Source organism: Microcaecilia unicolor, chromosome 2 (assembly GCF_901765095.1).
Source record: "Microcaecilia unicolor chromosome 2, aMicUni1.1, whole genome shotgun sequence".
NCBI classification, from domain to species: Eukaryota; Metazoa; Chordata; class Amphibia; order Gymnophiona; family Siphonopidae; genus Microcaecilia; species Microcaecilia unicolor.
The window spans coordinates 552,686,021-552,711,631 of NC_044032.1; the positions used below are offsets into that span (position 1 = coordinate 552,686,021).

The 25,611-nt window shown below is 41.4% G+C and overlaps 1 protein-coding gene across 2 annotated transcripts in view; it reads left to right on the forward strand.

Annotated features, from left to right (window-relative positions):
- Window positions 1–23,139, forward strand: part of DCUN1D4 (defective in cullin neddylation 1 domain containing 4) — a 126,842-nt gene extending 103,703 nt beyond the window's left edge. For both annotated transcript variants that reach the window (XM_030191368.1, XM_030191369.1), the window contains 4 exons: window positions 1,094–1,202; window positions 7,823–7,927; window positions 20,232–20,334; window positions 20,891–23,139. In XM_030191368.1, the coding sequence (XP_030047228.1) occupies window positions 1,094–1,202; window positions 7,823–7,927; window positions 20,232–20,334; window positions 20,891–20,946 (373 nt within the window). In that variant the 3' untranslated portion in view covers window positions 20,947–23,139. The remainder of the gene's footprint in view (window positions 1–1,093; window positions 1,203–7,822; window positions 7,928–20,231; window positions 20,335–20,890) is intronic.
- The last annotated feature ends 2,472 nt before the right edge of the window (window positions 23,140–25,611 follow it).

Here is a 25,611-nt window from a genome sequence, read left to right on the forward strand (position 1 = left end):
GCATTCATGTCATGTACAAAAGAAAAGGAAAAATACTCTAAATTGGTGACTAATCAGTAATTAACTTCCTAAATGGTTATTTACTGTAAAGTTAGCTGTAATTACTTTTGATGGGTAATCGACACAACACTGAGTAGGTGATATATAAAAAAATTAATAATTACAGATAAATCATGCTCTACTGGGCATACATGAAAGCATAGGGTGAACTTAACAACTTAAAGTTTTATCTTGGTGTCTTCAACTGTGCTGGTAAATTGTCATAAGGTGATACAAAAATAAATTTATTTATATATCTGTTAATCAAAATTTGAGTTCTTCATAAGATCAGCATTGTGTTATTTAGCATAAGAAGTTATACCAGAGTATATTCATGTTAAGTGTGAATTGTACAGGTTGGTAAAATGATTTAATTTGTTGGCAAGTAGTTTTGTGTTCTTGTTAGAATCGGATATTTGGTTAACTTACGCCTAGAGGACAAAAGACATCTGATTCCTCCCTCCCCAGACAATTTCAATGAATATTTGAAGCTGACGTATATATATGCCAGTGAAAGTAAAAATGAGATTAGTGTACTCCTGCTGGCTGTTTTAAACCAGGAATTCTCAACCCAGTCCTTAGGTCATACACTACCTCCATGCATGCAAATCTATCTCATGCATATTCACTGTGGATATCCTGAAAACCTGATTGACTGAGTGTGCTCCAAGGACTGAGTTGAGAACCACTGTTTTAAACCAAACCCAGTTGTGGCCCCAAGGACCTTAATTGGCATATATCTAGTTTTGCTCTTGTGAGGGTGTGTTCATTTTTTTTTTTTTGGGGGGGGGGGGGGGGGAGGTTCTGTTGAGATAAGAGTGGTTAATTTCTGCAGTCAAGCATATGTCCAGTTAACTTTCCAAATATCGGTGATTTAACAGCATAGTTAGTATGTACTAGTGTTTCACTAGCGCTAATAAACCATGCTAACCTTGAAAGTTTTGAAGGAAACATCAGGATTTGCATGTGAATCTTATTTCATGGATACAGTTTTTCATCAAGATAATCTTGACCTTCTGGAATATAAATCACTTACTCTTCTTTTTTTTTCTAGATGTGATACTACAGAGAAGTTGAGGAATTCCTTGGATTACTTGAGATCTGTATTAAATGAGCCTACAAATTTTAAACTTATTTATAGATATGCATTTGATTTTGCACGGGTGAGTAACCTGGAAACAGAAACAAGTGTTTTGAGTTTTAGCCTTACAATAATTTCCTGTATAGTTGCTAATTTACATATAGTTTTTACTATGTGTAAAGTATATATGTATTCCCTCTGGAAGAATAGAGCTATATCGGCTAAATAACGGGTGATAGCAATAGCAATGTGAATCTGGATCTCCCATAGATTTCTGGAAGTGCATGGGGTTTTTCACAGCATGTCTGTTTTTTTGTTTACTTTGACAGTTTGGATTTGCATTAAGTACTAGACCTTTCCTAGTCATAGAGCAGGCGTGGTGGAAAGTATGTTCAAGGTGATTTCTTCTCAGAGGCATATCTGAAGTTCAGCGGTAGGGGGGGCCAGAGTGAGGGGGCACATTATAGTCTCCCCCGCCGTCATTGCCGACCCCCCTCGGCCACCACTGCCGCCCCACCCCCCCCGCCGTCACCTACCTTTGCTGGCGGGGGACCCCAACCCCCGCCAGCTGAGGTCCGCTTCCTCCTGCCGCTGCCTTTAAAAATATTCCTTCAGCTGGTGGGGGACCCACAACCCCCGCCAGCCGAGCCGAGGTCTTTTAAGTTCTTCTTCGATCGTCCTCCGTGCTGTTCAAAGCTGCTGAATCCAGTTTCGGAGTCTGACGTCGCTGCACGTTGCACATGCAGGACGTCAGACTCTTGCATGTCTGTGTAGAGCATGCTGTTCTGTTTTGATATCTGCTCAAAATTGTAACCTGGGGTCACCACTCTCTGGAGTTTTAGATTGACAAGGTGATTTGGTGCATCTTTACCAGCCTGAAGATATCAGCTTTGAAAAGCGTTAGTCTCACGTAAGAAGTAATTTGCAAGCTTGTCTGCAGATAGTCTGTTCGCTACCACTGGTTAGAGGTTGGGTATTTATCAGACTATTGACTAAGGCATAAAGTTTCCTTGTTTTTAGTGAGAATTCTTCTATGTATTTTGCATTATAGGTTTTGGCTTTCTTAATTTTGTATTTGTATTCTTTCAGCGATTTTCTCTAGTTAGTCCAGTTTTCTGTGGTATTGGATTTTGACCATAGTCTCTCTAGACATCTACAATTTCTTTTTACCTAAAAATATCCTCCGAGAACCAGGAGGATATTTTCTTAGGAGGCCTAGATTTTTTTTTTCTGGTTCTATTTCATTTAGTATTACCCTACATAAGTTATCCCATTTTTGTTTTGAAGTCATGACTAAGTGAAGTTCGTCACATGGAACTTTGGACCAAAATTTAATAGCATTAATTTTGGCCTGAGTTTTAAAGGTAGATCTTTTATTGATCTTAACAGAGTTGGAGTTATCTTATTTCCAGTTAAGTGTGAAAGTTAGTTTGTAATGATCTGACCAGGGTGTTGGCGACCAAGTCTTGAGTCTGTGAATCTGTATGCTAGAATGTCTAGTTGATGATCTTTATTGTGAGACTGGTTATCAGTGGATAAAGAAGGAAGGGAAAAGTGCCGTGTTCATGAAGTTCAAAAAGCTTTTGATATTAGAATCGTTTGCTTTGTCCAGGTGTAAGTTGATGGCACCTGCTACTAGAACATTATCTGAATGAACGCAAGTGTTGGAGATGAATTTGGTGATTTTCTCTTCAACTTTATTCCAGTTACCTGAAGGGCAGTATAATAACAGCAAGCTGATTTGCTTGGATAATGCATCATCAGTGATGTTACAGGAGACAACCTATAGATTGGGAGATTGCAATTTTGAGATTGGATGAACTTTAAAGAAAGATAACGTAACAGGACACTGTTTTTATAGCCCGCAATACCTCACAGTTAAATGCGGGTTACATACAAAGAAGCTGGACAAACCAGGAAATACAATAATCATAATAATTAACTAAAACTAATACATTCATTTCCTTCCGTAATTCTAAAATTTACATAACTCGATGCCTGAACTATCAAAGAGGAAACTTCTTTGCCTAATTTGGCAGCCTGATAAAGAAAGCAAAGAATCTTTACATTTCTTTCTTACTTTGCCCTTCATCGATGGAAAAGAAAACAAGTTTAATAATTGAGAAGCTCATACTCTTTTTGACAGAGTAAACATTTTAAGAAGTAGAGAGGGGCTAAACAATAACAAACCTTGTACATTAAACATGATACTTTGAATTGGACCCTTGCAACTACTGGCAACCAGTGAACTTTGGAATAATGGACTGACAGATGATCAGAACGGTTTAAAGAAAAAAAAATCAATCTCCTTGCAGTATTCTGAATTGTCCTCAGCCTTCGCAATAATGCTTGAGAACAATTTAAATAGATGACATTACAATAACTAAAGAACTTGCCAACAAGACGTGGACCAGCAACCAAAATTGATGGTCCTGAAAATATTTACGAATACAATATAATTTGTGCATGAGAAAAAATGTTTTCTGAGCCACCTTACTAACTTGAAGCTCCAAAGAACCAATAGAATCTAAAAACACCCCTAAAACTCTCACAGAGGGGGAAAAGGAATAAACTTGATATAACTAATAACAGTACAGTGCACTCCATTTACGTACACATCAGATAAGCGCATGCTCTGTTTAACTGCATGCCGTACTTCGGTCCCATTTTTGGCACCATCAATTTCTATGGGGACAAACTTCAGTTTAGCGCACCACTGATAAGTGCAAGATTTGCTTTATGTGCATGGTTTAAGACCGCTCCTCTGCAGGAAAGACTCTGCATAAGCGCGTACACGGAATATGGAAGCTGATTGGCGTGTGACAACCAACGAGATTTCAAATTTACCGCCCCTTTAACTGCCACAGGCAGAATAAGCGAAAGAATGTTGTTAGAGTGTACACTGGGGTCGTCATCGCGGCGGCGGAACTGTAAGACTTTAACACTAGGTGAACGAATAAAAGTTCTTAAAAAATTAGAAAACAAAGTCAAGCATCTATTGCTATATGGTATCAATCCCAGTCAAATTTCACGTGTCTTGAAGCAGAAAGACTAGCATCTGGAAGACTGGCAGAACAATACAAATCCACAACGGAAACGAAAACGGGTGGGAAAAGCTGAAGAGGTAGAAGATGCTGCTCTTCGGTGGTTTTCTCGAGTCAGGAGCAGACAGTTTCCTGTCAGTGGTCCACTGCTTATGGAGAAAGCTAACCAGCTAGCTGAAAGTCTTGGACTAACTGAATTCAAAGCCACTGTGGGATGGCTGGGAAGATGGAAGGAGAAGAACAACATAAAATTCAAGAAACGGCATGGTGAGAAACAAGACGCTGATGACTTTGGTGCTGAAAATTGGATTGTTTCAGTTCTTCCTACCATCTTGAACGAGTTTGCACCTTGTGACATTTTCAATGCTGACGAAAACGGTCTCTACTGGCGAGCGATTCCTGATGGAACATTTGCATTCAAATATGCCGAAACTACAGGAGGTAAAACGTCGAAGGACCGACTGGCGATCCTCCTTTGCTTCAATATGGATGGGAGTGAGAAGTTGGAACCCCTCATCACTGGAAAGAGCAAACAGACCCGTTGCTTCAAGAATGTTAAGCGACTTCCTGTGTCATACGAGGCTAATGCAAATTGATGGATGACGGGGGAAATTTGGAAGCAGTGGCTAAAGAAGTTAGACACTAGAATGCGGGCACAAAAATGTCAGATTTTGTTGCTTTCTGATAATTGTGCTGCACACAGTGATGATGTCAGGCTGTCTAACGTCAAGGTGGTCTTCCCGCCACCAAACACTACCTCTTTGATCCAACCTATGGATAAGGGCATAATAGCCAATTTCAAACAATATTATCGGGCTCTTGTGCTATGTTGTCTGATGAGCGTTACGGATTACCAGACTGGCAAGGATAAATGTGCTGTTGAACTGGCTCGTAATGTATCACTGTTGGATTCCCTACATATGCAGAAAGAAGCCTGGAATCATGTTACACAGGCAACCATTGTGAACTGCTACAAGCGGGCAAGCTTTGTTAAGGATGTGGAGAGGGATGAAACAGATGCAGCTGTTGCAAACGCGTTAGATGAACAGGTTACTGAAGAGGAGTTTCATCACTACGTAGCTGTTGATTATGATCTACAAACAGCTGACGACAGCACTGATGTCGAGATATGCGCCTACATGCAGGCAACAACGGCTGATGATGAAACAGATGTTGAAATGATCAGCGAGGCACATGCTGACGAAATTCAACAACCTCCTCCTGTCACTTTTGCAAGAGCGCTGGAGAGTCTCGGCACTGTGTGGGCCTATCTGGAGGCCACTGGATGTCAGTGCTATGACAGTTTTTACCGTTTGGCAGACGTAGTCTATGGAACTCACAGACCCATTAGTATACAGAGAACTATAACTGATTACTTCAAGTAAGCCTAACGTCAGTTAACGGAGACTGTATACTGTATGTATAATAATAAACAGTACTGTACATATGTTTATCAGATGTCAAGCTTCTTTGGGTCACAACGGTTAAGTGCACGCTCCGGTTAACTGCATGCATTTCTTTGGTCCCAGACCCTTGCACTTAAGCGGATTGCACTGTATTTGGTTCGATTGGTCCTTGGATAGTAGCAACTTTGTTTTTCAGTTTTATCTGTGAACTGTTCTCCAATGTTTTAGTAGTATGAAATACCAACTGCAAAGTAGACAACTCTGTTAAAACCTCTCCTTGAACTGGAAGAAGAACGGTTATGTTATCCACATAACTAAAAAAAACACAAACCCTAATTTCTCCAATACAAAACACAAAGAATGAATGTATAAACTAAACAGCAAGGGACACAAGGCTATACTTCTGACCCTCTTATTGCTAGAGAAGTGAAATAACTTATATCCTGGGGTACAAATCTCATGCAAAACAGGATCTTCCGGAGAGTGCAACCAGGTCTCCGTCATGAAGGCTAAGTCAAATTGAGCTTCTTCTAGCCAGTCTTTAATGATAACAGTGGAGTGGAGGAGTGGCCTAGTGGTTAGAACACCGGTCTTGCAATCCAGAGGTGGCAGGTTCAAATCCTGCTGCTGCTCCTTGTGATCTTGGGCAAGTCACTTAACCCTTCATTGCCTCAGGTACAAACTTAGATTGTGAGCCCACCTGGGACAGAGAAATATCCGGTGTACCTGAATGTAACTCACCTTGAGCTACTACTGAAAAAGGTGTGAGCAAAAATCTAAATAATAAAATTAAAAAAAAAAACAATTCTAGATATATACATACACACACACACACGCTAAATGTGAGAAAGCTATGAGATGATGTGATGTAGCCATTCTCAACTTAATATGTGATGGAATAACAGTTGGCTTCTGCAACACTGATCAAAGATGACTGTTGGGCTCATTTTCAAAAGAGAAGAAGGTCCAAAAAGTGGCATAAATCTGCATTTGGACATTTTTCTCACAAAACCAATTTTTAGACATTTTTCTATGAAGTGTGTCAGAAGTGCGTTCAAATCACATGGGGACGTGCCGGGTGTGTTAAGAGTGGGATTTGGGCATTCCTAACACTTGTATGGTTTTGTTCTGTTCCATTTATGGCTGAAAAAGTCTAAGACTAATTTGAGCTAGACCTGTTTTTATAACGAATAAGGCACAAAAAGGTGCCTTAAATGACCAGACGACCACTGGAGGGAATCAGGGGTGACTTCCCCTTACTCCCCCAGTGGTCACTAACTCCCACCCCCCAAAAATGTGATTAAAAACATTACTTGCCAACCTCAGATGTTATACTCGTCTCCCTGGAATAATCTAGTGGTGGATGCAGTGCACTGCAGACTGGTGGACCCAGACCCATACCTCTCCCTACATGTTACACTTGTGGAGGAAGCTGTGAGCCCTCCAAAACTCACCAGAAACTCACCGTACCCACATATAAGTGCCCCCTTCACCTGTAAGTGCTATGATAGTGGTGTACAGTTGGGGGTAGTGGGTTTTGGGGAGCCTAGCAGACAAGATAAGGGAACAATGGTGAGATATGTACCTGGTTACATTTTATGAAGTCCACTGCAGTGCCCCCTAGGGTGCCCAGTTGCTTTCCTGGGATGTCTGGGGGACCAGTCTACTAAAAATGCTGGCTCCTCCTATATCCTAATGGCTTGATTTTGTGCGTTTTGCACTTGGTCGTTTTTTGTTTGAAAATGGACCAAAAAAACAAAATGTCCAAATCACAAAACCTTGTTCAAAACAGTATTTTTGAAAACAAAAGATAGATGTTTTTCTTTTTTGAAAATGACTTCCTTTCCTATTCAGACTTTGGACGCTTTTTGCAAAACATCCAAAGTTGGACTTAGACGTCATATCAAAAATGCCCCTCTTTGATAAGGAATTAATAACCCCATGGGATAACTTTTATAAAAGGCCATTACGTGCAGAAAATTCTGTAAAACTATTTTTCACATGGCTCTCCAATTGGTTGGTTATGGTTATCCTGAAAACCAAATTGGCTGTGGGTTCACCAGGGTAGGTATGGGAAGCCCTCGCCTAGACATGTCTAGCTAGAAGATGCACTTGTGTCTAAAATCCTGTGGTTTTACTGGGACAGAAATCCTTTGGATTTCACTTTGTTCAACAGTTGATCTTGTTTGCGTTTGTTTTGAATAGTTCATTTTGTAATTTATTTTTTTTACTGATTTCCTCTTTAAATACAGGAAAAGGACCAGCGAAGCCTAGACATTAATACTGCCAAGTGTATGTTAGGACTCTTATTAGGAAAATCGTGGCCCCTTTTTCCAGTTTTCCACCAATTCCTAGAGGTATGAGAGAGTTTCCATATATTCAGCTTCTTAACTGTGAATGTAAGGGAAAGTTTTCAAAAGTATATAGGTAAGTGCAGTGCCTGGAGTTCTCTTGCGGTCTATGCACAGATTTTCAGAGATAAAGCCCAAGGATATTTTTCCTTTAAGAAAAAATTTGTAAACAAAAAGTAGCCATACATTTTCCCCTGGAGATATTTTTTCTGAGGAAAATGCACACACTTTTGAAAACGCAAAATGATTGGTGTTACATTCTCTGACCACGCCCTACCCCCAAGCTTTCCTGTGTTTTGTCTTAGTAAAAGTATATACGTTGATTCCTGTGTGCACTTTTAGCTAGGGAAAGGGTACTGAGGAAATGGCTGTTGGGAAATTGCCTTTCCCTTGATCAGTCATTTTTAATCATCGTTCCTAATTTTAATGCTTATTTTTAATAGTTGAAAAATGTGCTGCAGTTGCTAACTTAAGCTGTACAAGAAAGCAAAAGGTATCCATAAGTAGGATCTCCTTGTTTTAAAGTAAAGTTTTTGATATGTATAACCTCTGAATTGATCCATTTGAATATTTGAAAAAGTTGATATTTGAGTTTTGGAAGTTTGCTGCCTTGTTTTTTTTAAAAATTGTATTCTATATGTGAAACAAATAATCATAGTCATGGAAACAGCCTGCTCATAAAGGTAGCATATGTTTCCTACACAAAGCATACTGAAAAGGTATCAAAAATGTGAAAGTTTAAATAGCATTTCTTTAAACCCCCCCCCCCCCCCCCCCCCCCCCCGTTTTACTAAGCCACATGGCAGTGCCAACACAGCCTATTCAAAGTGAATGGACTGTGTCAGCATTATCGCACCGCAAGCCGCTAGCGCATCTTAGTAAACGGGGTAAATGTGTCTGCAATAATTTCACCCCTATATTTACTTTACAATGGTGTAGTTCAAATTAAAAAAAAACATCCTGTTATAATAGGGTTAAGAAAAAAATGCAAATGGAATATTTCTTCCTAAAGAAGGGTATCCTGAGTCTTGGGGTCTGTCAGCAAAAGCTCATTGCTCAGGTGGCAACCACAGCAAAAGTGAATTTGGCAAAACACTGAAAGAATCAATCTATACCCCACCAGAGCAGAGGGGTGGGAGGGTAGGAAGGGTTTTGAGTGGTAATAGTAGAATTTTGAATTGTCAAGATGGGAGAATAGAAGGGGATGAAGGTCAAGGGGGGTTAAGTTAATGTTTTGAATTGGATGGTTATGTGATGTGTTGGGCTGTTCCTAATGCATGTCAAGAAGGAGCCACTGGACAAATGTTATACTTTTAATCTGTAAATTTAAGTAAAAAAAAAAAAAGTGTATAGAAAATTTATAGAATTAAAAAATATGGAGATGAGAGCAACATTTAAGGATATATGTCATGAGTATTTTTTCCAATCAAAAACCACATTCATTTGCCTGTTCAAGTCTCCTAAAAAATCGGACTGATTAAGGGGGTCTTTTACTAAAGGTTAGCGCAAGTTATCTGCCACAGGATGCATTTTATTTCTATGGGACCTGCTGCAGATAACATGCGCTGATCTTTAGTACATAACCGCCATACTGGGAAAAGACCAAGGGTCCATCAAGCCCAGCATCCTGTCTCCGACAACGGCCAATCCAGGCTTCAAGAACCCGTCAACCACCCCCCCCCCCCCCCAAAAAAAAAAAAAAAATTAATAATGTTCAATGGACTTTTCCCTCAGGAATCTGTCCAAACCCCCTTTAAATTCCGTAAGGCCAGCTGCTGTCACTACATTCTCCGGCAATGAGTTCCAGAGTCTAACTACACGCTTTCACTCCTTCTAAAGCAGACCTGTTCTGAATGTTAGACGTGCCCCCCCTTTTTTTTATACTTCAATAAGAGGTACTTTGTATCAGTCAGGAACCTGCACCAAATGTATAAATGGAACAACCCTAAATCCATATATTTTCTTATGCTGTGCCTTTTGCAATAGTGTAGCTTCATAATTAAAACAAAACAAAAAAAAACCCAGCTAAACCATCCTATTCAGATGTACCTTGGAGCTTTTGAATATGTGTATATGGTACTTAAGATTCTATATAATTCATCTAATGGACTCATTCATCAGCTACTTATAGTATATTAAGGGTAGTTTCTCTTTCATCCTCACATCTATAAATTTATCAAGGTTTCAGTAATAGCCAAATACTGAACTCAGAAAATAGAATGTGTTTTGTTACTGGGCAAAAATTAACATTTGCATCAAAACTTTCCAGTGTGGACTAGGCAGCAGGGTGGAATAGCAAAGAGGCGCTGAGTGTCTAGCAGCTACACAAGAGAAACAGAAAGCAGACACTGGAGGTCTAAACAGTTCCTTTATTCTCACAGACTCGATGTGGCCACATTTTGCCAATTAAGGCTGATACAGAGGTTTGAAGCTGCTGCTCCACTTCTGTGAAGGAACCATTGCTGAAGTCATCTTGGATGATCAGTTGTGCTGTCTGGGCTAAGCCTTTTTTTGTCTCTGGCTAGCTGTGTTATATTAATACCCCTGATGCAGCCTTAATTGGCGAAACGTGGCCACGTCCGGTCTGTAAGAATAAAGGAACTGTTTGGACCTCCAGTGTCTGTTTTCTGTTTTTCTAAGCAGCAGGGTGACAACTTGATAGGAGAAAAGCCATAAAAATGCTTAACATTACTGTCATGGGTTTAGAGCTGGAGGAGTTTGGGGCCAGAGGGGTGGTAGCTGCACAGTTGCTTATACAAGTGTACAATTACAATATGAGAAATTTGGTCTTAGCATCAGACTGTTTTAGTTGAGTTGATATAATAGTAGTGAGCTTTTTTTGATACAGTTCCATGACTAATCCCACATAATTATCTTTTTGAAAACTAAAATTAGATGCAGCATTATTATGGCAACAGGCATATCCATATTATCTATTTCAACTACAGGAATGGATCTGATTATTGAGAATCCTTGAGTATGTGCATTTTTTAAACTGTTCTAATAAAGGAGGGAAAGAAAGACCCCAGTTCTCATTATTTTGCATCAAGTTGTGGCAATTGAATGTGTAACATCAATGGTCCAAAAAACCTACTTCATATTTTGTTTTGTGTGATCCAGCTTAAACATGTGTAACATCATGAGACTTTTAACAGCTGTTTGTGCTGTTTTAAATTCTCTATTCTGTGCACAATTCATTCAAGAAGTCTTTAGGTGCAATAGCACTTAATCTCATACTAAAAATCATCCGACGCCACTGTTTATTTTGACTTCTTCAGCGTACAGACCTTTTGGAGGGACAAACTAAATCGTTGTTCTCTCTGGTATAAACATATCATAATTTGCCTCCTCTATTAGTTATCAAAACTTGATCAATGATCGAGCATTGCAGAGTGTCAGATGCATGATGGAAAGACACACAGTATATAACAAAAAGGGAATCTGTCTTCTGTACTTCAAATTATGATGTTCTGCTATTCCGGTCATAAATGGACAAATTGGTTTCATCACATGTAATTTATTACTTTATAATGTGAATTAATCCTAAACAATGAGTAGTTGATGAATAATTTTAAATATGTTTTTTAACTGGATTGGTAATCTCTAGTCTCCAAAGTTATTTTACAAGTTAAACACTGTCCATGTTTATGAGGCCACTTTTCTGGATAGTATGGACTCCATAGTGGAAGGCACACAAGTCTCATTTTTTCCCCATAAGGCTACTTTGGTCACCAAGCGTTGCATTTTACTGCAGTGGATTAAGGAACAAGCCCCAACGCTCACACAATATGGGACCAAATGCACAAACCTTTGCTTATGGAGCGTCATACGGTGGATACTAGAGGGCCCCAAGGCTAAAATAGATTCTTAGATTATAGACTCCATACTTGGGCATGTTATCGATGAGAGTGTGTTCCTATTTTTTGAACGCGGAGCTGTAATTACTTCAGCAAGCAATTTTATTTATTTATCGCATTTTTACCCCACTTTTTCTCACAGAATGCGGGCTCAAAGTGGCTTACAGTAGACTGAAAAGGCTAGCGCCAATCCAGTGGTTATACAAATACAATATTTAAATAGACAAATAACTAAAATAGAGAAAGAAAGAGTAGAAACGAAGGATACTAAAATGGTCAATGTAAAGCTGCTAAAGAGCAATGGATTTCATGTGAGAGCCAAGACTGAGCTCCAAAGGATGAGACGGTGTTGACTCGTTGCGACAAAACACTGTAGATAATCTGTACTCTACATCCGTCCACTCCGCCCTCCAAGACAGGTTGCGATCGACTCCTCTCTCCAAATCTCCGACAGGAACAGCTGACTGGAAACGGATCCCATCGAACCGGACAGTGAATGCAGACAACAGCCCACTGCGGGGACTGGCGGTCGAGAAGAAAGTGAGACCAGCACAATGTGCAGCATCCTTCAAGAAGGCTCCCCAACGTAAAGTAGCTGTCAGTGCTCAGCAGCCGGGACGGCAGTCTACTGGACCCTCATGTTTTTTGTTTTTAGATTGTGGAGAACTTATCAGTGTATGGATAAACTGGGAGAGGGGGGGGGGGGGCGGGTAGTGGGGTGTTTGTGGGTAGGGGACTGAGGGAGAGGTATAGAGGTGGGGTTATCATTCTTTGAAAAACCTCTTGATATTGTCACCTTGTTTGGATGTTAAGTTTGAATGTCTGTGATCACGCTTTTGATACCTCTGATTTGTTCATTTGGTGACTTAATAAAAATACTTAAACAAAAAGGAGACCACTTTACCATTCTAAGTGAATGATATTTCTGTTCTGGAAAATAGGTTTATGCTAGCGAGTTCAAAGATGAATCCATAATTTGAAAAATAATCCGTAGGGATTTAACTAATCAGTTGAATTTTTAACACAGCCAGTAATACATAGAAATTCTGTGTTTAGTAATAAAGAGGTAATAATAAAGATAAGAGCAAAGTTGGTTGGTTGATTTAAAAGTACAAGTTCTGTGGAGAACTTGCAGTCCATCTGTATATCCTCCCAACTTTCTCCGGGGTAACTCCCAGGTCCACCCAGGGCCTCCACTCCTGGTGCCTAGCACTTCCACCAGCTGCCTTCCAGGTGCTGTGGAGGACTTGAAGCCCATCTGCATATCCTCCCAGCTTTTTCAAGGTTGACTTCCAGGTCCACCCTGAACCACCCAGGGCCCTCTGCTCAGGTACCACATGCCGAAATACAGGTTTTATTTTCTTTCTGCTACTCCCAGTGGCTCAGTACAATTTCTTTTCTTGATGGTGTCCCTTCCCAATCTGTTTCTCCGTCTGAAACCACTGTACATCTCAGGACCACATTGCCCATCTTATGCTTTCAATCACCTCACCATCGCTTTTGTCATGTCCCTTCTTCTCAGCTTGCAAGCTTCAACATTTTCTTCCTTCATTCAACCTTCTCCATTCTGTCTGAGGGTATCTCATCTTCATCTCTGTCATCTCCTACTCTCCTCTGTACTCTTTTTCCTTCTCTTGCTCTCTGCTGGGGATATTGGTCCCAATCCTGGTCCTCCAAATCAGCTCTCACCCTAGTCGTGCAGGTCACACTGCAATGTCTCCAATATAATTTCTGTTCCTCTCCTCTCCCCTTCTCTGCCTTTCTCATGTGCCCTGTGGAAATGCCCGCTTTTCCAACAAGCTTTCCTACATCCACGACCTCCTTCTCTCATACTCTCCATCTGCTTGCACTAACTGAAACTTGGCTTTGCCCAACTCTGCTTCACCTGCTGCCCTGTGTCATGGAGGTTACCTTTTCTACTATACACCTTGCCCGGTTGACCACTGAGGTGGTGTCGGGCTACTACTATCACCCTCTTGTAGATTTCAACCTCTTCTTCCACCTCAATCTTACTGCTTTTCTTCCTTCAAAGTCCACTCCATGTGTTCACACCTCTACTTCTCTGAGTAGCAGTCAATCGCCCCCCCCCCCCCCCCCCAACCACCACCACCCCTGATGAGTCCCTTTCTTCCTTCCTTTCTCACTGACCTTGACTCCTGGCTTTCCATCTTTCTCAAACCCTCATTTCCTTCTCTCATTCTTGGGGATTTTAACAATTATGCTAATAAGCCCCCTGACTCTTTTGCCTCTGTTTCTTACTGTAACACCCTCCTTCAATCTTCAGCTGTGCTGTACTACCCCCTGCTCACCAGAATGGTCACTGTCTTGATCTTGTCTTTTCCAACTGCTCATTCTCCAGTTTCTGCACCTCTATTCTTCCCCTCTCTGGCCATCTGATAACCTTCACACTTAACCCCCCCCCCCCCCCCCCCCCCCCCCAAGTCACATCCAATGTCCACCTATATCTTTAGGAATCTTCAGGCTATTGCCTCTTGCACTCTCTCCACCAATGTTTAATCCTTCTCAATCATTATGTTATCTAAGTCTGTTAATGAGGCTGTCGCTGTAGTACTATTTTCTCCTGTGCTCCGGATACCCTCGCTCCTCCCATTCCCCGATCTTTGCCATACCGAACTCAAAAAAACCTGAGGAGGAGGAGCTGGAGGAGATCAAAGAGAATCGAGGCTCCGAAAAGGAAAGTGTCCAGCTGGAAAATGAGAGCTATGGCAGCTCTTGAAGTGGCTCCAGGCCATGCTCCAAGAGCAGGTGAAGCACCTATTTGATTGACAGGAGGCTATGGCATCGAGGAAACTGATGCTGATTTCTCAGGTGATCCAGTCTATTCTGGAGACCCTTGCATGGCTTGCAGGAAGTGCATCAATGCCAAGGCCTGCACGGAGCTGGAGTGTATCTCTAATTCCTCGGGGGGGGGGGGGGGGGGAATCCTCAAAGTTAGTTGTTCGAGGCTGGCAGAGACTCTGATATTATCCACTGGAGTACTTCTGTGAGTCAGACTTAGACTGTTCCTGGTTGTCTGAGGAAGGCCCAGAAGTCCTCTTGAAGGAGAGGCCCTTGGCCTTCCCTCAGACCTCTCCTGTCCCCCATGAAAGGAGAGTGTGTCCTCCAGAGGAACTCTCCTCCTTTGATTTTGTGCAGAAGATGGCTTAGACCATCCCATTTGATTTGGACACTGAAGATAAGCCCAGGGCCGAGACATTGGACATCATTGGATTTGACAGCCCCCCCCCCCCCCCCCCGCTGTGACATTGCCTCTGTAGAGAATCCTAAAACTAGTACAAATGACAATGTGGGAGCACCCCCCCCCCCCCCTACACAGCAAGTTAACAGGAAGGTAGAGTCTATGTATAGAGTCCAGAGGGCTCCGGCATTCAAGAATCTCCAGATTCCTCGCTATTCCATGATGATCAAATCTGCCCTCGGAAGAGTCTAGAGTTCCAAGACTCAGTCCTCAGTGCCCTCAGTGAGGGAGGCTCAGACATTGGAATTTTTTTGGGAAGAAGTTATTCAAGAATGCTATGCTTACATCTCACATAGCTTTGTGCCAGCTCTTTGTGCACAGTGTGGTGGAGTTTGCAGTCACGTTTCCTTGGGACAAGCCTGAAAAAATCAGATAGTAGCCAAAGAGTGGGTGTGCGGAAAGCACATGGTCTGGCCAACCTATAATACTTTCGATAAGGCATCTGGAGCTTCTACTATGGGGATTAGGTTCTGCACTCGCCTGGTTGCATGCCTCAGACTTTGAACCTCTAGTTCCGGAGAAGCTGACGGATGTTTATTCCAGGGTGTGAAAACCTTTTAGTGATGTAATAGAGGAAACAGCGGACCTCATCAAAAAGCATACTGAAACCATTGAGTCACTCTGCCAGCCCAGTATTGGTTCTGTCTCTGCATCAATGAGGTATTTTGGTGGAGGGCATTGGAGGACCTACTATTCTGAAAGGTGTAGGTACTCTTTTTTTTTTTTTTTTTTTTTTCCCCCCCCCACCCGACCTCGCCAGGCAAACCAGAGATTTCACTCCCGTTCATGGCAGCAGAGGGCCCAAAAGTCTCTTATAGCTCACCCTCCAACTTCTGCGCCTCATCTCTTCCTCTCTCAGATCATCACCTGATAACTTCACACTTCATCACCCTCCCCCTCATTCCCGCCCTACACTAACCACTACTTTCAGGAATCTCCAGGCCGTCGACCCTCCCACCTTATCCTCTAGTATCTCTAATCTCCTCCCCTCCATCATGTCCTCCGAGTCTGTCAACAAGGCTGTCTCCGCTTACAATGCCACTCTCTCCTGTGCTCTGGACACCCTTGCTCCATCCATCTCTCGTCCCACAAGGCGTACTAATCCCCAGCCCTAGCTGACCCCTTGCATCCGATACCTTCGCTCCTGCGCACGATCTGCTGAACGCCTCTGGAGGAAATCTCGCACCCATACCGACTTCATTCATTACAAATTCATGCTATCCTCCTTCCAGTCCTCCCTATTCCTTGCCAAACAGGACTATTACACCCAATTGACTAATTCCCTCAGCTCCAACCCTCGTCGTCTCTTCGCCACCCTTAACTCCCTCCTCAAAGTGCCCTCCGCTCCCACCACCCCTCTCACTCTCTCCTCAATCTCTGGCTGACTACTTCCGCGACAAGGTTCAGAAGATAAACCTCGAATTCACTAGCAAACCACCTCCTCCTCCTCACCCTTTAACCCACTCCCTCAACCAACCAACCCAGGCCTCCTTCTCCTCTTTTCCTATTATCACTGAAGAGGAAACCGCCCACCTTCTTTCCTCCTTGAAATGCACCACCTGTTCCTCTGACCCCATCCCCACCAACTTACTTAACACCATCTCCCCTACTGTCACCCCCCCCCCCCCCCATCTGTCATATCCTCAACCTCTCTCTCTCCACTGCAACTGTCCCTGACACCTTCAAACATGCTGTAGTCACACCACGCCTCAAAAAACCATCACTAGAACCCACCTGTCCCTCCAACTACCGCCCCATCTCCTTTCTACCCTTCCTCTCCAAGGTACTTGAACACGCCGCTGTTCACAGCCGCTGCCTTGATTTTCTCTCCTCTCATGGCATCCTCGATCTGCTTCAATCCGGTTTTCGCCCTCTACACTCGACAGAAATGGCACTCACTAAAGTCTGTAATGACCTGTTCCTTGCCAAATCCAAAGGTCACTACTCCATCCTCATCTTCCTTGACCTATCCGCCGCTTTTGACATTGTCAATCATAATCTACTTCTTGCCACACTGTTGTCATTTGGGTTCCAGGGCTCTGTCCTCTCCTGGTTCTCCTCTTATCTCTCCCACCGTACCTTTAGAGTACATTCTCATGGATCTTCCTCCACCCCCATCCCGCTCTCTGTTGGAGTTCCTCAGGGATCTGTCCTTGCACCCCTTCTTTTTTCAATCTACACCTCTTCCCTGGGCTCGCTGATCTCATCTCACGGTTTCCAATATCATCTTTATGCTGACGACACCCAGCTTTATCTCTCCACACCAGACATCACTGCGGAAACCCAGGCCAAAGTATCGGCCTGCTTATCCGACATTGCTGCCTGGATGTCCAGCCGCCACCTGAAACTGAACATGGCCAAGACAGACCTTATTGTCTTTCCACCCAACCCACTTCTCCTCTCCCTCCACTTTCTATCTCAGTCGATGGCACCCTCATCCTCCCCGTCTCATCTGCCCGCAACCTCGGTGTCATCTTCGACTCCTCCCTCTCCTTCTCTGCGCATATCCAGCAGATAGCCAAGACCTGTCACTTCTTTCTGTATAACATCAGCAAAATTCGCCCTTTCCTTTCTGAGCACACCACCCGAACTCTCGTCCACTCTCTCATTACCTCTCGCCTTGACTACTGCAACCTACTCCTCACTGTCCTCCCACTTAGCCATCTATCCCCCCTTCAATCCGTTCAGAACTCTGCTGCACGTCTTATCTTCCGCCTGGACTGATATCCTCATATCACCCCTCTCCTCAAGTCACTTCACTGGCTTCCGATCAGGTACTGCATCCAGTTCAAGCTTCTCCTACTAACCTACAAATGCACTCAATCTGCAGCCCCTCATTACCTCTCTACCCTTATTTCCCCTTATGCTCCTACCCCGAAACCTCCGCTCACAGGACAGATCCCTCCTCTCTGCACCCTTCTCCACCACTACCAATTCCAGGCTTCACCCTTTCTGCCTCGCCTCTCCCTATGCTTGGAATAAACTTCCTGAGCCCATACGCCAAGCCCCCTCCCTGCCCAAATCGTTGCTCAAAGCCCACCTCTTCAATGTCGCCTTCGGCACCTAACCATTATACCTCTATTCAGGAAATCTAGTCTGCCCCAATTTGATTGTCTGCGCATTTTGTCAATTAGATTGTAAGCTCCTTTGAGCAGGGACTGTTCTTCTTTGTTAAACTGTACAGCGCTGCGTAACCCTAGTAGCGCTTTAGAAATGTTTAGTAGTAGTATAGCGCAAACTCTCCTGAAACTTAAGCAGGATTGGGGGGAACCATGATTCTCATCATGCCTTAATAGCTGCACCATATCTGGTTCCCTCTACTTTTGGAGCTTCCTTCTGAAGGTATATGGAGACTGGACTGCTTTTCAACCCTCACTATTTAGAACAGGGGGTTCCTCTTAACATCCTGACCTACAGTCCTTAGCCCTCATGACTTGAAAGTTGAGAAGTTAGAAGTGGGTTTCTTGAACTTGCTGGACAGTGCTTCTTAAGTTCTGCTTGCTTCTAGGAGAGATTCCACTAGGAAATCATATGGATTCAAATGGAAGATGTTTGCTGTATGGTGTTTGAGCAAGGCCCTAGATCCCTTTTTCTGCCCTACACAAATATTGCTAGAATACCTTCTACACCTTTTCAGAATCGGATCTCAAGACCAATCTCATAAGGGTTACCCTCTACACAAAAAGATCCAGTTGCATTGAGGAGAAGACCACCTCTGCTTAGTCTTTAGTTGCTTGCTTCATGAGGTGTTTACTTCTGCTAAAACCTCCCATCAAGCCCCCCCCCCCCCCCCCACACACACACACACAGTGTCATGGGATCTCAGTGTTGTCCTTACTGTCCTTACCTAACTGATGAAAGTTCCCTTTTGAGTCACCTGATACTTATCATCTGAAGTACCTGACCTGACCTAGAAGGCCCTGTCTGTGGTGTCTGTCACTTCAGCACACAGGTTCAATGTCTTCCGGTTTGTTTTATTTTTGTGGGGTTTTTTAGCAGTTCTGTGCACGTATCCTAAGTTCTTTTCTAATTTGGGTTGGAGTTCCATCAGCAATTGTTCTGCCAGCACTTTTTCTCCAAAGCCACATGCTTATCAAGATGGAAGTGCACTGTACATGTGGACTGCAGGAGAGCCTATCTGGAGTGGACTAAAGTCCATAGAAAGGCCACCCAACTTTCTATTTGACCCAAACAGGAAAGGGTGCTGCTATTGGAAAATGCCGCGTCTCCAGTTGGCTAGAAGACTGCATCATCTTTTTACTTATGTTGAAGCTGGACCGACTCTGGCTGCATTGGTAGCCCACTTGAAGTCATCCGCAATAGAGATCTGCAGAACTGCAATATGGATTTCAGTCCACACATTCACGTCACATTACTGCCTGGAACTAGACTCTTGACATGGCAGTCGATTTGGTCAAACTGTCCTTCAAGACTTATTTGGTGTGTAGAATCCCATTCCACCGCTTTCTTTTCCAGGTTGTCTTTAAACCCCCCCCCCCCCCCCCCCCCCAAAAAAAAAAAAAAAATTGTATGTTAATAGCTATTTGGTTTGATTAATGCTCTTGCCTGCTGCAAGCCTTTGTTGCATTCTTGTCTTTTAAGGCAGCCTGGAAACTAGTGATTCCCGTCGGTGAGATTTATTTCATCTTGCTTGTCCTCAGAGAAGGCAGTTAGTTACCTGTAGCAGATGTGCTCTGAGGACAGCAGGATGAATAGTCTTATTGCGTCGCTTGCCTCCCTTTGGAGTCAAATTTTGCACAAAATGAGCTGATCCTGTGTGATAGGTAAGAAGGCACAAGCATGTGTGTAGTGAGCCACTTCCAAATGCTTGTAGAATGTATACTAGGGAGTGTTAAGGATGTCTCCCATCACTGAGTATTCATCCTGCTGTCCTTGGACAACACCTACTACAGGTGAGTAATATTTATGGGTTGGGGATAGGGGAAGGAATGTCCATACTATGTGATTGCTCACTTAGCTTTCAAAGTTTCTTCTGAGGAAAATTTTTCTTTTTCCATGCTGAGAATGCCAGTCCCATTTGTTTGCTCTGTAATTCTGCATATTTTGCTCCTTTCTTGTAAGGTTAGAGCTTCTGTCATTCTAATCCGTTTTGTTGTATTATATAACACATTCTGGAACAGAGGTTGAATGAAATGTAGTCAGTTTGAGTAATGTATTCTTTTGTTCTGAGCAGCAATCCAAATACAAAGTGATTAACAAGGACCAATGGTGCAATGTGTTAGAGTTTAGCAGAACAATAAACCTTGACCTCAGCAACTATGATGAAGATGGAGCATGTAAGTATTATTCATTTTGGTTTTTCTAAAACATTATTTTATCAACAGGGAATAATTCTGCTCTTATACATTTGAGACAAGGTTGCATAAGGTAGAGTAGTGGCTGTGTTAGTCCACTTGGAAGTCAGTAAAGTTGTTTGCATTGACTATGATGATGGGAGAATAGCTCTTGACAGCAAGTCTTTCATAGTAAGTTAGTCCAATAATAGGTTATCACGTGCAATGTTCATATCGTATCTCTGATTAAACCAGAGCCTCTGCATGCCTACTGTGAAAATATATGAGATCAGCTGGTAATACATTGGCGACTTTATATATGCATAAGATCAATTCATATTTACTTAGGTTTTCATGATGTAACAAACTTGTAGGATCCCCAGAATGGGATTTGGGAAGTCTGCAAGAAGCTGTAAGGCAAACATTAAGTGTGTTTTTTGTTTTTGTTTTTAATTGGACTAGCACATACATTGGTTAAAATGTTGAGACCTACAAAGGGTCCTTCCTTAAAAATACAATCCTAAAAGCTAATTGTTTTTTTGCAATTCTTTCTTCTCAGGGCCAGTGTTGTTGGATGAATTTGTGGAATGGTATAAAGAGAAACAGATGACATAAGAGATTAACTATGCACAGCAGCTCAAGAGTCATTGTTACCAGTTATGTCAGCCATTAGCCATATATTGCTGTTTGTACTGAAGCGCATGTTGCTTTTCTGCACTGTGTTCCTTGGGCAGGGAACCTTGAGTGTTTGCTGTTACAGGCCAGCTCTGCTTACTGTGTAGCACTGTCCTCTTTGAAGGCTGCTTTGCATTTTGTATTGACACTACAGATTGGTGACATTGCCAACGTCCTCACTGTGATTATGTGTATATTGCTGTCTAAATTTTTGTATATGTGTATAAAAATGCTTCACTTAGAGATTATTTCTGCAGAAAACATTGTAAAAAATAACTTGTGGCATATTTCTAGTCACTTTTTTCAAGAAACATGTAATTTCTTTACACTAGGTCTCAAATGTAGCATTTCCAACCACAGAAATGAGAATCCTGTCTGGACATTGTTACTGTGAGCAACTGTTACCCGTTTAATATCATTATTTCAGTTATGACAAAAAGAGGAGTCTTTCCTTGCAAATATATTCCAACAGAACTTTTTTTTTGTGAACATCTTTTTTTATTGTTGTTATTGTAGGGGTTGTAAATTTTGCTGGTTTATCTCTGGTGAAGAGAAAATAGCTTTTTTAATTTTCAAACTGGAACAAATTGGCTATAGTCAAATATTGTGAGAAACTAAATTTTAAGATTCACCCAGATTATTTCAGGCATTATGTGGCAATTGTATTCCTTTCTGTTTAAACTTTTTTGTTGATTTTATGTTGCTTCATGAGGCAATTTTTATCACGAATCGGTAGCTTGCAAAGTTATGGAATAATATGCAGCCTAATGCTTTTTTCTCATTCCTGCCGTGCCCCCTCCCCCCCCCCCAAAAAGATCCAAAATATTAATTTGTAGAAGTAGTCTTCAAAGTTACAATACTTTAAAGTCTCTACCTGATCTTCAGAAGGAAAAACAGACATGTTAAAATACCCCCTTCAATGAGGTCTACTATCACCAAACCTATAAGTATTTATAGTTACTGGCCTGAGACTTCCAATCCCCATTCCTCTAGTACTTTAATAGCAGTTAAATTTAAACTTCTGAGCATTCTTTTGCTATTTCTTCAAAGATAAATGTTTTGGCCCGAGTATTTAGTTTTGTTATGTTCGGGAAGGGAAAAATATTTCCTTCTCACAAATGTACAAGCAAAGCATTGTGGAACTTTTGCTGGAAGATTAACACATTTTTGGGTAGAAGTCCTCAACTGCTTTTTGCAGTTTTTTTACATTTTGTCTGCTTTGGATGTGTGTGAATTTTTGATGATTTTGTTGCACAATTTTAGTAACTTTTTTTTTTTTTTTTTTTGCTTTCCTGAAATTCAGGAAATTAAATCTTATGCTAGGAAATGTGCCGTTTCAGAATTGTGGAAGCAAACCAATTTCAGGCTTTTGCACTTTGTTCCTACTTTTTGTTTTAAGTTGGTATGAAATGTAATCTGTAGTACAGTGTCTGTTTAAGCAAATAACAATAGTTTGGGGTTAATATTTGCTCACTACCCCCTGCCGCCCCCCCCCCCAAAAAAAGAAACACCATGAAAACAGCCTTTACTATTGTTTCCTGAGCTAACAATAATGTACAGTATTCTTGCGGCATAAGGTGGGGGGGGGGGGGGGTGGGGTTATGGATTTCCAAGAGTTGTGGTGCATTTGTTCTTGCAATCTATAATGCTGAAATAGAGGATGCAGGCAGAATTCTTTTGTAGTCTGTGGAATGCTGCTTTTTTTTTTTTTTTAAGTTGTTTCTAAATACATATAAAAATTAATACACAATTACATAAGATGTTGGCAGGTAAGAACCTTTTGATCTGCTCTGTCCTAGTTTTGGCTGTTGGCCTGTATCTGTACCTCTTGCCCACTACACTGAGGACTCAGGAGAAACTAGATAGAACTGCTGATAGAGAGAATTGATTATGATTATGACTAAAACGTGAGTTTGTGTCCAAAGGGAATGCACTAATACCTGTACACTGAGTCATTGTTACAAATGTGGTATTTTCACTGAATGTATTCCATCAGAATTAGGTTAGAAATATTACCCAAGGACTCCACGTTCTTCATTTTGTCCTAGCTTATTGTTCCTGTCTTAAACATAGTTTCAACATTAAAACCTAATTATTTCTTTTTTTTTTTTTTTTTTAATGATCTGGTGCTATCAAAGCATACTAGCATACTGTTCAGGAACTATACCTTTGTAAAACGGAGGGACCATTGCATATGTGGGGAGGAGTGGGGGAATAAAAGCAATAAAGCAGTGACAGGTTTTGCTGCACCTGACAGCTAGAAAGATTATGGAAATGATTGAATGCTATTGTAGCAGCTTTGAAAGTTCAGTAGGATGCAAACCAGCATAATTCATTTTTGGTGATGGGGTACAGTTGGCTTGAATAAGAATGTTACAGTTCCATTGTTTCTTTTCAACACCAGTTAATGTGAGGTGTGGTTCTTTAAAACTACTTAGTTAACAAGACAGGTGCTAAAATATGTATATCTTGCATGTAAAAAGATAGTGTTTTAAATTAGTGCCACTAAATTAAAGCCATTGGTCCTTAAGAAATATCAAGTCACAAATGCTGTTTTATCTTGAAAAAAGTCTTGGTGTGGTGTTCCTACTAAATGTAATTACAGTAATCCTCATCAGAAAGTTTAAGGCTAATAATGTAATTACATCTAAAGATAGTTTCGAAAAGGATTAATGTGGTTTGGTGAAGCTGTTGACATTGGTTATTAAAAAAAAAAAATTGTGGAAAATCAGTGTTGCTTTCCTTGTCATTCAATTTTGGTCCCTTGTATAAAAAAATTGAAATTTCAGTTACTTATTCAGCTTGTATAGCCTCCCCCCCCCCCCCCCCCCCGTATCTAGATCAAACTGCTTTATTTTCAAGGTGTCATTTGCACAAAATGGTAAGAGTAGCATGGTATCTGATGTTACTGTAACATTTGTCTCCCTTTTCCTGCTAACAAAAAAAAAGAAATCATTCTATTATGAACAGCTTGTATAGAAAGTTTTTATTACAAGTTTCTCTCTCACAGATACAGTGGCTATAACAAATGACTTCTGTATTAGACAATTATCTAAAGAAGCAGTGTGTCCAGATGTTAAGCATGGTTATGGAACGAAGAGTAAGACACTGGTTGTGATTCTGAAGTTTCCACTCAGTTTATCAAGTGCAAGACTGTATTCCAAGAAGGAAGTTATTTGTAATTGATAAATTGGGTGTTGTTCCCATCAATGGAAGCTAAAAGACCTGAAGAAATTACTTGTTTCCACAAGTCAAGCAAAACCTTGGTAGAAATGCATTTAAGACTAACGCAAAAGTAAACTTGTGCCCTGATTTAATTCTGATAGCTGCTAAAATACCTCTGAAGCCTTATACTTTATCCTTGCGTATCTTGTTGTATGAAAATGTATAGAATTTATCCACCAGCCAAACAGTTGGTTATCTGTAAATGAGACTAAAATGTTGGTTGGGGTTTTTTTGAGGGGGGGGGGTGAGGGGATTGGGGAGCATAAATACAATCATTTTCTACTGGAAGCTGCTGTCTTTGTTCCTTGGACAACAGTTCACCAATAACTGTGAATGCTTTATGTCTTAAATATTTGCATTATGTACACAAGGTGTGCTAAAGCCATGTGAGTCACAGCTTGACTGAGTACTGTTTAAAACTACCTGCCGTGAGTTCAACTGATTGGTTGGTTTGGTTGGGTTTAAATGGAGTTGTTACAAATGGCATCCTACAAATAAAACCAATATTTGTGTTTTCCAGAAATTGGACTTTTGACTCGTCAGTGGCTTATTTAGAAGTGCCGAGGTCTGTCTCTTATTATCCTTTCTTACCAGCAACATAATATTTTGGAATTTTCACATTTAAGGCATTTCTCAGAAACACAGCTAGGATCATTTTAAGACCGTTTTGTACTCCACTTTTGTGTACAGTGTATATACTGTAAATACAGAGGCGTGTTTGTGAGACTATTGGAAATGTTCTGTGTTGTTGTGCACATTTGCAGTACACTCATTTACTACATATAGTAAATAATAGAAAGGAATATTGCCTGAAGAATAGACCCTTAGTAGCCTTGAACAACTTGCATCTTAAAACCATTTTATTAGCCCTAATAAAAGTACCATTACTACCAAACTGCTTGTCCTGTCTCTCGTCTTTTTCTCCCTCCCACCTCTTTTAACAATTGAATCTCTGATGTTGGAGCAATTGAGATTCTAGACTTAAATAGTCACAGTTATCTAAAAGCATTCCATTTGGATTGAACTGACAGAGAACTGCTGATTCTGCAGTGCCAAGAAATGTACAGGTAAGTAGTGACACAAGTAGCATAAGTACACCAATTAGTAAATAGAAATGGCCGTTTAGTTGCCAATTTACTGTTCTCATCTTGTAGAGATATTATGTGGTTCATCTATCTATTGATTAGTCATCTGGAACGTTTTACACAGGGGTTTCCAATAATATTTGGCATAAGGACCACTTTTTCAGTGTTCAAAAACTTATTTCAGAGCCCCCCCCCCCCCCCCCCCCCCCCCCCCCCGCTTCCAAAGAAAAGAAACACCTTGGTTCTGCTTAATTTTTAGCTGTGTTCTATATTGCTTATATGAGCAATGTATTGG